Source organism: Seriola dumerili, unplaced genomic scaffold (assembly GCF_002260705.1).
Source record: "Seriola dumerili isolate Sdu_G_001 unplaced genomic scaffold, Sdu_1.0 BDQW01000083.1, whole genome shotgun sequence".
NCBI lineage: Eukaryota > Metazoa > Chordata > Actinopteri > Carangiformes > Carangidae > Seriola > Seriola dumerili.
In genome coordinates this window covers 519,370-534,703 of record NW_019174338.1, presented here as the reverse complement: position 1 = coordinate 534,703, position 15,334 = coordinate 519,370, and the positions used below count along the sequence as shown (strand labels likewise).

Sequence of the window (15,334 nt, the reverse complement as noted above, 5' to 3'; positions counted from 1 at the left end):
TGTGCAAACAGTCACGTTCCCCAGAGGATAGATCCCAATGACTTTGGTGATTCCCTCACTTTTCCGCCAGCAGGCTTGGCAACAACATTTGTCGTTCACTGTTCCCAGAAGATAAATCCTAATGACTTGAATTAGGATTGATGAATTCTTTGACTTTTCCTCCTGCTCCACCACACGAGTGACATTTGTGGTTTTCAACAGCTATTGGATGGATTGCAGTGACTTTTGGCGCAGACGTTTATGTCCCCATCAGGAGGAATCCCAATAACTTTCAATTCAGCTTTTAAATACAAATTTCAATTTGTCCCTCACTGTAGTGATTGATGACTATATAACTACAAAACTAATATTCCCATCAGCCTCAGGTGTACTTTGTGTTTAGTGCTAATTACCAAATGCTAGCATGCTAAAACGCTAAACTGAGATGGTAAACGTGGTAAACAATATAACTGCTTAACATCAGCACGGAAGCCTTTTCATGATGAGCATGTTAGCATGCTGATGCTAGCATGGCTCTATAGGCCCTTACTCTTGTTTAACCTCACTTCATTGGCCTAATTTAAACATATTTCATATGTTTATCACATGTGGAACACCATTTATATGTGAGAAAATTACACAGCCTATAAAGAGGCTGGATTTTCTCAGATTTTACATGTGGTACATTAAAACGGAAAAGGAGAGGCTGTATGCAAACTGAAATTTCCAGGTTCCCAAGATTTTATTAGTGCAGTCTCTCAGGAGCTTAGAAATTTCAACGTGCAGAACAGCCTCTCCTTTTCCTTTGTCACTGTCTTTTTTTAGCCTGCATCTGCACTCAACTGGGGTTAGGGTTATGGTTAGTACGCAGATGTGCAAATTATGCACCTGTTTTTGCACATGTGATAAATTTGACTCCACAAATTCTACTCCACTACATTTCAGAGGGAAATCCTACTTCTTGCTGCACTACATTTATCTGACAGGTAGCCTACTGTGTGACTATTAGATGCAAAACATACAAAATGTATGATCCGTTTATTAAATAGGAAGTTGTATGAAAACATACATTTCACATAGTTTTTTGGGGGTTATTTGAAAGGATTCCTTAAATTTTCATTAATGCCTTTACTGTAAATAAGCAGGAATGTGAAAGAACTGGAGTATTGTGATTTTACTGTACGTGTGTGACTCGCTCTACTCTACCCTTCTCGCATAGAAACATCTTCTCACATTGGATTCCCCGGGTTGTACCAAGCAGGGGTCCGTGGACCAGTGTTGGTCTGTTGTGATGGAGCCCTTCTTACGAAAACGCTCATTGTTCATCTGCACGTGAGGGAATATTTGCTGGTCTGATTTCAAATTCAAGGTGATACAGAGGCGGAGACGTGTTTTGATGCAAATTATCACCCCCCTCTCTGCTGCTGCTGCTGCTGCTGCTGCTGTCGCTGCTGCTGCTGCTTCCGTGCCCGCGTACGTGAACGCGCTCCATCGCTGTCATCAGTAGCCTACAACATCAGCATCTTCCGGGGGGCGCGCAGGAGAGAAGCGGGAGGAGGAGGACGGAGAAAGAGAGAGAGAGAGGGGGAGAGAGGGAGAGGAGACATAGGCTACTGGATAAAGGCTACGAGAAAAAGCATGATGATAATGGAGTCGAGGCGGTGGAGGATGTCGGATTTACGAGAAAGGACTGTTGAAATTTGACAGAGGGGCTCGTGTTGAAACCTTCTCTCGGTTTTTTTTTTTTTATTTTCATTTCGTTGTGTTTGATTTCTACACGGTGCGTGGACACTGAAGGCGAGCAGAGGAAAGGGGAGCACCCCACGGATGCCTCGGAAGGTAAAAACGGGGTCCACCGCTGGCGCTACAGGCAACAAAACGCATCTCATCTCACGTTTGGTAATAAAGGACATCCTGAAGAAAGCTCTCTGCTGATGGATGAGGATGAAAAACGGCTTTAACCCCCTCCAACCGACGACTGTGAAATAAAGAATATCCTATTTTGATGGATTTTTTTTAATCATTCATGGTGTAGCCCCGAGGAAACGAGCCTTAGACAGCAATGTTGAATCACTGGTCTTGGTAAATTATTCATTAGTGGTATAGGTAGGCTATGATTTTGTATTGCTTCAATGTAGCATTTCCCACCCCCATTCATTTTTATAATGTTTAGTCCTGTGAGATCACATAGGCTACATATTTGCAGCTTACATTTTTATCGTGTGGTTATGTAGGCCCATTTAATAGCCTTTAACAGCCACATAAGAAACAGCCAAAGCGGGGAGAATATTGGCGCAGGAAAGCTTTGACATAGAGAAGGTAAAACAAAAAATACAAGATCTGGATAGTGAGGGGTGTCCAGCTGTCTGGGATTTTTTTTAAAGATTTACATTTTTTTCTTGAAAGAGTCTTAAGAGGAGGAGGACGGGGGTGGAAAGAGAGCTGTAAGAAGAAGAAGAAGAAGAAGAAAAAAAACGACCAAACATGTTGCCTTCCCAAGAAGCCTCCAAGATTTATCATGACAATTATATGCGCAACTCCCGGGCCATCGGGGTGCTGTGGGCCATCTTCACCATCTGCTTCGCCATCGTCAACGTGGTGGTGTTCATCCAGCCCTACTGGATCGGCGACAGCGTCAACACGCCGCAGGCCGGCTACTTCGGCCTCTTCCACTACTGCGTGGGCACCGGGCCGTCGTCCAGCCGGGAGCTCACCTGCGTGGGCAGCTTCTCCGACTTCAGCTCCATCCCATCCGGAGCCTTCAAGGCGGCCTCGGTGTTCGTGCTGCTGTCCATGGTGCTGATCCTCAGCTGCATCGCCTGCATGGCGCTCTTCTTCTTCTGCAACACCTCCACCGTTTACAAGACCTGCGCCTGGATGCAGCTGCTGTGTGGTAAGATGACTCTCATGTACAGCTCAGGATACATTTTTTACTTTTTCAGTCACATAGATGCAAATGACATGGCCCTGGAATCAGGTAAAAACCCACCCAGAACTCAACTCACCCTCCTGTTTTGTTTGCATGAAAAGCCACCTGCAGTATACAGCGAGGATACAATCATATACACTATGATTTCTTAACAGAAAAAAATCGAATTTTTAATCAATGCATTGCCACATTGGATATTATTTCAGAAGCATTTCCACACAAATCTCCAAAAATATGTTTCTCTCCGTTTTATGCACCTAGAAGCTTTTGCGGGAAAGGACGATAAAACTATTTTATATAAAATGTCGAAATGATTGAAAATGATAAAAGATGACATACAGTCCCTGTAAAACTGCAAAATTGTAAATTCCCACGTGCATTGCATTGTTGTGACATCATCAAACATCATTACGGACTCCTGAGGTCAGTATATTGAGCAGGCTACCACTGGAACTATAGAAATATCATAGGGATACCATGTGGGTAGAAATAAGGTGGAATGTGTGTGTGTGTGTGTGTGTGTGTGTGTGTGTGTGTGTGTGTGTGCGTGTGTGTGTGTGTGTGTGTGTGTGTGTGTGTGTGTGTGGCAGCAGCTTCGGTGTCTGTTACTCCACTGAAATCAATATGCTGTAGTCTATGGGTGTATATGCCAGGTCTTGTTACAGTTAATTGGGAGTGTTGCACAGATTTTTCCAAAGACAGTAGGAATACATTTTCAGCCATTATTCACGCGGATGTAACGCACCGAGAGCATTAACAGAGCCGCGTTACCATCTCTGTGGATACACCACTGCATCTGGAAAGAGAGCGGCAGCAGCAGGATCATACCGTTATGCTGATGAAATGCAAATGTCATTCATTCATCCATCTCAGCTCCTCGTATATATACGATGCGGTGTGGCGTGATGTAGCCACGGTGCACTGGACACACGCGCTCCTGCGACCATCGCTATTTTTGAGGGATGATTCCAGGTCGATTGGATTATACTGTGTTTCAGGGAGGTTCGTGTTTTGTCTCCCGCTCGTGTGGGTAGATTACAGTTTGCAGGAATGACTGGGGATAAATCGTGGCTTTCCCAACACATGCAGGACAGGAGGCTACTGAGTCGTGCTACCTTCACGGACAACTGGCGAAAGAGGAGGGGGGTGGGGGGTATGTAAGATTTACAAATGGACGCTTCAGTGGTTCAGGTTGGATATGTGCCTGTTCCAAAGACAAGAGCCTGTTGGAAATGATGTGAGAAATGATAAGCACTTTAATGACAGTGTGACATTTTAATAATAACACCAGCAATGAAATATTCACAGAATTCAAGCTTGATTTGATACTAAAAGTCCATCTTGAAATGATGTGCTCTCCTGTCAGAGGGTGAAACTAACTTACCTCATCAATTTTTATCATAGATTTATTATTTTTTGGAATAACCCATTAATTGTTTGGGGTATAGAGTACGTCAGCAAATGGCAGGGGGGAAAAAGCCAATGCTAAGCTCCCAGAGCCCGCTCTGACATCATCAAACATCTTGTTCTGTCCAGCCAACAGCCCAAAACCCACAGATATTCACTTTACTAGCACAGAAGACACAAAGAAAACAAGCAAATATTCGCATCTGAGAAGCTGGAATTTTTCCATTTTTGCTCAAAAAATGAGTAAAACAATTAATTGGTTTTGTACGTAGTTGCAGATTGTTGTCTGGCATCAATTTACTGATTAATAGACTTTCCTGACTTTTTATTCTACTGTCAGGATATAAGAGAGTGATGCTCATATTGACTGATTATTCTGGAATGCCCACACAGGAAGATTAAGATTTATTGCTCCTGTCTTTTTTAATTGCACTGCTGATTTTCAGTGCTGGTGCTTGTGTTTTAATGCATCATTGTTGTGAGTGAAAAAAAAGGCTCAAATAAAATGTTTAATCCATGGTGATTAGATGTCATGAGGGCCAAGTGAGTAAAATGACCATGTCGGCAAGATTTAACCTTTGAGTGGTGAGAGCAGCATGTGGTGTATCTGAGAAGGCGCAAAAAAAAAAAAAAAATCTTTTTCATGCGCGCATTTCTAGCGAGCCTCCTGTGTATATCCGACTCCTTTATAAGCTGATCAATGTGATAAATAGGCCAGGCAGAATAGCGTGGGAGTCAGTTTTCTGTACAGAAACAGTCAGCATACTGAATGAGAGGGAGGGAGAGAGGAAGAGAGAGACAGAAAGGGAAAGGGAGAGAGAGAGAGAGAGAGAGAGAGAGAGATCAGCAATGTTTTTCCTTCTGTATTGTTCTTTTCCTCATCCTCATCTGCCCACTCTGTCCTCTGTTCTGCCGAGTGTGTTGAAAGGGTTGGGTGCTCCACGATCAGCACGAATCAGACAGAACAGCAGAGGTACAGATTTTACTCTCTTTATCTAAATCTTCATGACTTAACAGGAATTGAACCTCGGTCTGCAAACCATTAATCATAAAGTAAAACATTAATTAAAAAAAAAAAAAATGCAGTGGTGGATAGACTTTTCAGATCCTAGAAGTCACAATAACGCAAGGTAAAAAATTCTCAGTTACGAGTGAAAGTCCTGCATTTCAAACCTATTTCAGTGAGAGGGTCTGTAAACGTTTACCTGTGATGGTTCAGTTTTGATTTGTGCAGGCGCAAAAGCTGGAATTGTATTGGCAGTATGGGATTTTGTTTGCACCCAGGACGACACCACGGGGGAGGATTTGTAATTGGTGGGACAAGAAATTTAATATTGAAAATTCAGGCTTCATTTGATTACTAAATATCCACTTTCAAATGTTAGACTCTCTTGTCAGAGTGAAACTAACATTTATTTTCATCATCAGTTTATTTTCCCAATTATATAAATTCATCATTTTGTCTATAGAAAGTCTTGAAGTGCCTTGACTTGTCCAAGATATTTAGTTTCCTATCACAGAGGACAAAGGAAACCAAGAAAATATTCACATCCATCCTGTTATAATGTAGAAGTACAGATGTGTTATCAGCAAAGTCTTTATTCTACAGAATGTGACCTCTGTGACTTGAATATTATTATACAGGACATTAATAAATTGATAATACTGATGCATCAACGCGCATGTAGCAGTTTATGGTTGTAGCTGTTCAAGGTGGAGCGAGTTTTACCTATGTTCTATACAGTTAGGTGGTTTAGGCCAGAGGTTCCCAATCTAGGGGTTGGGCCCCTGCAAAAGTTCACGCCGCCTCTTCCTCTGATAAATGAGGATAAAAATATGTGTAGTGATAATAAGGGTGAAGCGTACGTGATGCGGAGGAATGTTGCATTGGTCCATAAAATCAGTGTGAACGTGATGACTCTGTTGAATCACATCAGGCCCCTTTTAGTCATCAATACACTCCACATCTCCACCATCCATCACCGTCTGGCTGAAAAGGTTGGAGGTTGATCTCTGCACGGCAGCAAGGCAGAAGCCCGCCTGACAGATACTTCATCTTCATCACATACATTTTGTTTGAATTTTATTATTTGAAATCACAAACAGAAGATTGGACTTTGATTTCTATAATTTTCTAGATGTTTGAATTGGCTTTTGATGATGTATATTTCAGTCTTATTGTCAGGGTGTTCAACAAAATCTCTATGTTTGGCTTGCTCAGTTCTGACTACAATAAAAAAAATATCTCACTATTTTTTTATTTTTAAACGTAATAAACACCTATGTTACCTCTAAATTGCGAGTAGATGTCAGAGTTTGTGAAACTTCAGAAGGTTTAACGTGAAGGCACTGACAACTCCCTTGGTTCAGATCAGGGAAAGTTCACAGTCTACGCTCAAAAACGAAACTCATCAGCAGTTGACATGATATACTCATCAAAACCATCGTGAATGCTCAAGGAAAATCTTTTTTTTTAATGCGGTTGTAATTTTATATACTGATGGGTAATGTAAATAGTTCTTCATGGTTAGTGCTAGAAAAGTTGAGAAAGTTGTGTAAGAGATGATGGATGATTGATCGAAAGCTTGGAGGTTAAAGAGACGAATCACTAACCTTATGAGTTAACAAACCTTTTTTTTTTTTTTATTCCCCCAGAGACTTCCCTAAATGGGTTGTACTTTTCTATTTTCTGTGACCAAAATTGTGACTACTCTGTGTCCATCATGCACTTTGGTGGACATTTCGTTTCCAGTTTCAACAAGGTCATTTGGTTTCTGGAGCTGCACACCAACTGGACTTGAACAGATGTTTGAGTTCATTTCACATGAAGATGCATTATGTATGATTGCACTACACTGGATTAGCTGCGGGTACTACATTAAACTGTCTTCAGTCTATCAGTGTTTCTGTGGATGATTATAAACATTCTGTGTTGTGTGTGGTAGAAAGGAACACTTTTTCGGGGAGGGTCAGGGTGGAGTTTGCCCGTAAAAGGCCAGCGTCTGTTTAACACGGTATCCAGTCCCCATGAATTACTTAATCTAGTCTAATTCCAACGCGTTCCGGGCCTTAACAGGAAGGACAGTGCCTTTTCGTTGTATCTTTAAGTAAAGGTCATTCAGGGTCTGTATTTCCTCGTGCTGACTTTCATGCAGGAGGCTGAAATTTGTGTCCGCAACAGCGACCATGCGCAATAAACGTCAAACCACCCAACTTTGATCATTTCCCGAACCATAACCAAAAAGGCAATTTTAGCCGCGCCAACTGTAACCTATACCCTTAACCACAATTTATTACAATAATCCCATATTCCCCCACCTTAAAGACGTCGCTTCCAACCAAATAGAAAGTGCTTTAACATTATTATTAAACATGTCCTTTATGATTTTTTTTGTAAAATGCAAACATATCATTAGCGAAAATAAGCGGTCAACACCGATGACTAGACTCGAGACACCAAGCGGTTTCAACTCATATAAACCTAATGGACCAATCCCGTCAACCTGCTGGGAAATGGGGGTGGGGCAAATAAACCAGATCTTGTCACAGCAGCAAGAGTTGCATTAGCACAACCGCAAACACTGTGTTACGCCACTGCCAGTCACAAGCCTTACAAACAACGTAAGCAAATACAAAGATGCGAACTTGCTAACCGTTCTGATAAGTCTGCTTGGTCACAGATTTTGGAAGTGACAAGCCTACATAGAGAATAAATAAAAAGGTCATGTTAGTGGTGTGTGTGGGAGGATCAGGACATCTGGACTTACTTGCATATTTGTAGCAGCAAAAGGACTACAAGTTGTTAAAGAATAATTCACATGTGGAAACCCTAACAAAAACATCCCATCCAAAATTTATGCTTCCCCTCTTAACACTCAAGCAGGCAACTTACTTCCTGCTCACCTTAGAACACAAAATGGGACTGGCTAACAATCATATACTGCACACATTCACTTGGGCAGGTAATCAAACAGTCAGGGCTGGCACACCCATGGGTCAATTAGCTCAACAAAAGAAACAAGCTGTCATCTTTCTAAGAGACGTCTGCGCTTCTAATCTGGAAAGACTACTCTAGTAATTTTCTATAAAATCAGCCACTCCTGAGACATCATGAACATATCTGTAAAGCCTCCCACTGAGAACCTCATACCCGAATCACATCTCTAGCGTCTGATGGAGAAATAGCTGGTGTTTGAAATGCTGCGTTTTGTTTTTTTGGCTTTTTCTTGGAAAACAATCTTACAAAGGTCCTCTGAAGAAAGACAAAAGGAAAGAGGACTGGGTTAAAACGTTGTAGCAAGACAGGAGGAAAATGCGTTAAAAAAACAACAACACGAAACAAAAGGTTTAATGTTATGTTTTGTGAGAGAATTAAAAAGGTGATGGAAGACAAAAACAGCTTTGAGGGGAATACACCTCAAAGAGACCGCAGCAGCTGCGACTCTCCTGTAAAAACACACAGGTTGAATCATTTACGTGTCCCAAAATAGACCCATCTGTGTGTTGGTTCAGGGGTAATGGACAGATGAGCGTGAACTGTATCAGTTCTTCTTTGGCCTGCACACACCAATAATGACAAATAGATGTTATTACCAGCTATGTCTTTCTCTTTCTCACTTGTGTGTTGTGTTGTGTCGTGTTTTGGTGTGTGGTTTTGTTGTGTTGTTGTGTGTTTGTGTGTCGTGTGTGGTGTGTGTGTGTGTGTGTGTGTGCTGTGTGTGGATGTCGTGTGTGTGTGTGTAGATCCACTCACTTTTTGCAACGGATCAGGCAGAAATTTGAAATTTTTCCACGGGCCGGCGAGAGAAATTCGGAGTGAGGCATAAAAATGAGAGAACGAAAAGTAGGACAGTGGAAGGAAAATGTGAAACAGAAAAAAAAGTGAGAGACAGAAGAGAACAGTCTAGTTTTTACCCAATTTCACTCTTCCTGTCTGGATTGATCTATAAGAGGATGTGTGTGATCACATTTGATAAAAATGACGGAGGCTAGTATGTGTTGTGTGTGTGTGTGTGTGGTGTGGGTAGAGTGGAAGTGGCAGCTAATAACCAAAAGAGGAGAAATCCTGTTTGGTTTTCCATTTCACTGCAGACAAAGGCACGGTATCGAACAAACAGTTGAAGCCTCCAGCATTTAACGTCAACTAGCAACAAAAAAAAAGAGATTTTTCCTCATTTGTTGATTCATCCATCTGGTATATGCCTCTCAACAAAAACCGTCACCCACCAGACAAATCAGCCTCACAACTCTAGGCAGCGCCCGCGCCACCGCGCGTGTCCGCTTATTACATGTCCGTCCCATCTGAACGTCGCCGCTTCTCGCTCTCGAGAGATGAGAGAGTGAGTGCTCATATAATATGTAAATGCCATATGGACATATAAACTATAAAAATAACTTGAGTTTGAGTTCGTTATTGTACCTCAGGTACACTAACAAGTTTATTGATACTAGAAACATATCATACAACAAACTGAGAGATGCGATATATAATACATTGAAGTAACTCTCTCTCTGCCTGCGCTTCTCCTCCTCCTGCTATCTCCTCTCACTCCGCTCGACTACTGATCTAGTACACTTACTGATGTCATGACTATACCTGCCATCCCTTCATAGACTATACAATATATATATAGAACTTGCTGCTGGAGCGCACGGTCATTTACACTTATTCTTTTACTGATAGTTGGCTTTCTTTAAGCTTTAACTTTTATTTACATGAACAGTAAAATCCCCTACACTCCTGGTAAATGACTGTGGTTATATAGAGCTTTAACTGTAGATAATCAGTTAGACTGAATGGACTCCGTATACATCTTCTTGCGTCTTTTGGTTAAGATATTAAAATCTCATAAACAAAACCTGCAGCAAACACGAGACGTCTCCCGAGGTATCTTACACATCCACATCATAATTCAGAAAATCTAATGCTCTAAATCAGAACTAATTGCACCCTACCTTTCTGTTCATACGAGTGTAGAAATATGGCAAGACCCGAAATATAGCATACAGGAACAAATAAATCAATTTCAATACTCTTGTTTGACGCATTCAACAACGCAGTATGGTGTTCATCACCATGATGCATAATGTAATATATGTTACTACTGTATAGTTAGTATCTTCCATTGGTGAAATAGTATGAGCATATGATGAAACATGTTAATCCTACTACATTCGACCCTATTAGAGAATTAGAATATTCATATCTTGACTCATTTAGTGCTCACTTGCCATTAACAGACACTGTGGAGTGCAGCCATGCCTTATACTGCCTAAGAGACAAAAGCGCTCGTCAATGTTGATTTTTATACAGTGGAGTCCAAAAGTCTGAGACCACTTTCTAGCTAGAATGGACTTACCAAATAATGTAAATCAATTATCCTCATTATACATTACCACATTTATACATGAATCTTTTATATTAACGTCTAAAAATGCTTCCTGCAAATCATATGTGTTCTTGATTTTTATATAAACTTTATTTTATAATCAGGAGAGACTGATAAAGGAATAAAAGAGTATGAGAAAATAGAAGTATATTTATTGTGAACAGACTTTGGTGATTACACCCCAGCAAGGAAGTGGCTCACGCAATCGGGAAGCGGTCCATAGGTATTAAGGTCCTTCAATTAGAGGGAAACTTCCCCCGGAGCCGGACACCTTGGTGGTGGTTGAAGAAGGATGGGAACGTCTCCATAAGAGCGGAGACTTTGTGATTGGAGAGGTTTTGATTGGAGACGGTCAGGGCATCCACAGCTGAGGGTGGTGAAGGGGAGGATACAGATCTTTTGCGACTCTCCACAGAGAAGTGAAGGGGGAGGGGGGGGGGTATCACAAAAATAATCTTCACTGTGCATTGAATGACGCAGGGACAGAAACACTTTTAAAGTCTGAACAGTTACAAGTGATTTGGGCTAAACGGCCACTGATGGGGTTGTGATTGGATGAGACGAGAATGAGATGTGGAGCTTAGAGATAGCTGGGGAAACTTTGCTTGTGAACTAAGAGGCATCCCGGCATAAGGAGATAGGTCTTGCCCTTGACTCGAAAGTGGTTTGCGCTCAACGTGTTGCTCCTTCGTCTTTAAACAATCCTATACTGATAGGTAACCTTTTTTGGTATTCTAGATTAGTGGCAGTGGAGCAGTGGCGTTACACACTGTTGCTATCCGCTTCTGCGATCGTTGCTAGTACCAGTCTGAATGGATGGATCGGTTTCATATTGCTTTTACAATGAACTGACTTTGCTTTGCATGACTCTACCTTGGTCTTATGTAATCAATAGCAATATCAGCCTGAAGTCCTCTCAATTTAATGGGTATAATATGATCAGAAGACAATTGCATTTTAAATTTTATGGACAGACCCTCTGGATATAGAAACTACTGCTAACAACAGCTTGCTCTCATTTCTTGTTGCATTCACAATTTCTCTCTGATTAAGATGTGCATTGGAGTCTTTTGGCTAAATGAGTAGCTTCCTGGTTTCAAAAGTACATAAATACCACAGATACCACACAAGCACAAAGCTTGATTATAGCGAAAGGCAAGGCAAGTTAACACATACGATTTCACTGAGTGTAGAAAGAGGCTGAAGAAGTGATGCACGGTAGCAGTAAAACAGGAAAAACCGATGAAAGTAAATGAGGTTGCATATTCCGGAATTCATGAAAGAAGTATGAGACGAAGGAACGTGCGTCCGTGATATCATAATAAAGCCTGTATTAAGCTGAAGCTGCTAGTGTGCTAAATGCCTAACTGCTTCTGTATCTGCCTGTGTGTACTTTTTCGCTTTGATCAGAGTGCATACCATACGAGTAAGCGCGATCTGCGCATATTACACAGCCCTCAAAAATACAGTTTGAATGCCTCTCTCTTTACCATTTTGATTTGACTGAGGGGCCTGGACGTTGTTCGAATGCCCAAACTCCTCGAATCAACTCGGCCACTATCGCCAAGTGCAGTGCGTCTGATGAATCAGCCGAGTAAAGCCCGCGAACCTTTTTGACAGCAGGAGAGACAATGGAGACAACTCAGACACCACACACCGTGAATGACTTCAAAATAACATCTGAAGCAAAGAAGGAGAGAAATATTGAAGAGTAGTAACCAGTCCAGCCACACAAAAAAGGTAATATTAATCACAGCAGATTCTCAACTTATTGTTTCAGGGTCGAGGTCAGACAGTGACGTGAATTCTGATTGTCTTACTGGGTATTTCTGTTCCTCAATGAAAACAAGAAGTTCAAAACACCCCACACAACAAATGTGTCTCACAGTTATTTTAATGCTTTTTTGGAAAATGTCAGATTGACTCTTCATTTCAAGGCTGAGCAGTAAAAAATGACAAGTGATGTAATTAAAAAGAGCAAAAATGCCCATATCATAACAAAGTAGTAGTACCTGTATAAATGAAAAAAAAAGTCCATTGAAGTAGAGCAGTCTGTACTGTAATGGTACCAGGTTTGATGAAACTACTCCCTCTATGTTTCAATCTACAACATTGCAACTTTTTTCTTATAGAAAATAAAAAAATAGTGGCATCTAAAATATTCATGTGCATTTATTTTCAATACGATTAACGAAAATTAAAGTGCTTCACATGAGTCGAGTATAAAACATCCAATCAAATCAAAGTATAATGTAAATGAAGTTTAACAGACATCACACGATAAAAATTGTGTCTTAAGAAATGACTGAAAGAAAGTTATTTAATAATCTGAATAGCAAACACATGAAATCATTGATGAGTCACACACCCAGGAAGCAAATAAAAAAACCATAATGTGATTAGAGATTTAGATTTCTTCATGATCTTACTTACTAGCAACTAAATCAAAGTACACCAAGTTGACTTTCTTAAACACAAACAAACATAATGGGATAGTTTCTGTTGTTGTTTATTTCTTTCATTTATGCTTTTTACGTTAGCATTAGCAAACTGTTTACTTACCCTTTCTAGAAGAAATGCTTGTGAGTTCAGCATCAAACTTCATTCCTTTTACTTGCCAAGAGCTGTCTCCAGCAGTGGAGAGCAAGCCTCTTCTTGCTTCTATTTCTTCTCTTATGCTGAAGTTTGCTTGCTAACCAGCTAGACCCGGTCTGTCTTGTCACTTTCCAATACCGAGTCACTTAGCCTCCAGTCTGCCCTGAAGATAGATACATAAGGCATATTTATCACGTCTTGTCCTGTTATGCAACATTGGCTGAAGCCTCTAGTAAGACTGTGGTAGTAAATAGCTGTTAATGCTGTTTTAAGGGATTTTTAATACAAAACAATCTTTCTTTAAAAACTGTATTCATTACTCCTTTTTCAGTGATAAAAACCAACAATGAACTGACCCTAATAACAAGTATTGTCTAGCCAAAGCCCCGATCTATCACATTCCTCTGTGCCATAGAGCTCTGTTGTTGTCCACAAACTATACAAAACACACCAGTGAGCCATTCCATGCTGTGAAGGTGACATGTTCCTACATTACAATGAACATGGGTTTATTTTGAGCACAACTACAAATATAACCATTCTTGGTGCTGTAAATGCCTACAACTGTGTATTAATGGCGCAGCTGAAATAGTCCCAAACAAATACATTATTTGCTTCTGTTTGAGTATAATGTTTGCTAAAAGTCAGCTGTTTTAAGAAGTTAGACAGCCTTTTGAAAAATAAATCTTTTGTATTTGTGAATCACATTTTATGACTTCTTTAGGAAATGATTGGGGCTTGGGGTTAAGACCCCTAGATGGGTTATGGAAGTCGAAAAGTACTGAGAGACGCACTAAGACAGTGATGGTTTTGGACTTTTCATGGATTTTTTGACAAAAAAAAGGCCTCAGTATAACAGGTCTGCAGTCCTTATTATGCGTCTCTTAATTTTTAAGATGAAACGATTACTGGCCGAGAATTACTAGAGCGACATTTTACATTCCACCTTGGTTCACTCTTATTCCAACAGATGGCAACCTCAGACAGGATCATGTGAAGAACCATGAAGTACTTCGTGCTGATATGGAAACACGGCTGGAAATACTGTGTTAAACACACATGCTGCAAAATCTAAAAATGTGTAATGTTATAATTAATATTATATGATAATAAGAGATATAAGTGATACAAAGGGATACAAATAAATATTCACACAATGAAACACACACAGAGACACACACACACCTCCAACACTCCTGAGGTGCTTTACAGCTGCATGAGACTGACATCATGTTGTCCTCAAATCAGTTAGCACCGCCTGCCTCTGACTATTTTAAAACACATGCACACATGCATGCAGTCATGCAGACATTCACTCACAAAATTCATGAACCCTCTGTTTCTCCCTCTCTCTCCCTCTGAAAACACCTCCCATTCCTCAAGAGGCGTACCCTCGCTGTTGTTACAAGTCTATTTTCTTCCCCTGACATGTCCTCACGTTCAGCAGCTACACTGCACCTTCTGCTCTCACTGCTGCAATTTTAGCAACACACACACACACACACACACACACACACACACACACCACACACACACACACACACCACACACACACACAGTGGCAACACATAAATCCCCACACACTCGCTCATGTGACATATGAAATACATTGTAGACAGTACGCACACACACATACACAGCTTGTCAACACCCTGCTGCTGCTAACAGAATGACAGGAGGCCTCGGATGAAGAAAGATAGTCTGAGCCTGCTGTGAAGCAGAGGGCAAAAATACATGTTTGTTTAGACAGCATCCAGATGTGCTACGTGTGTTCTGAGTGCAGCACTGCAGCCAGAAGAATATGACAGAAAGACTGAACTTAAGTGCATTATTAATCAGATTTTCTATGTGAATTGTCAAGCATGTCGGGACATTAAGGAATTCTTTTTGCTCCTCTCAGACCTCTGCTGCCGTTTGTTTCTTGTCAAACTCAAATATAACCTGCTTGAAGACAGAATTGGGTCCTATAGTTGATCAATCACGTGCAACAGTCCTTTGTGTGTTCCATCTCTAAACACATTCACTCAACAGACCA

General features: G+C 40.9%; 1 protein-coding gene across 1 annotated transcript; it reads left to right on the top strand.

Annotated features, from left to right (window-relative positions):
• The first annotated feature begins 1,399 nt into the window (after positions 1 to 1,399).
• On the top strand, positions 1,400 to 12,134 carry LOC111221311 (lipoma HMGIC fusion partner-like 4 protein). Its single transcript, XM_022744665.1, has 3 exons — positions 1,400 to 1,434; positions 2,463 to 2,872; positions 12,115 to 12,134. The coding sequence occupies exons 2-3, from the start codon at positions 2,464 to 2,466 to the stop codon at positions 12,132 to 12,134; spliced, it is 429 nt and encodes a 142-aa protein (XP_022600386.1). The 5' UTR covers positions 1,400 to 1,434; position 2,463.
• The last annotated feature ends 3,200 nt before the right edge of the window (positions 12,135 to 15,334 follow it).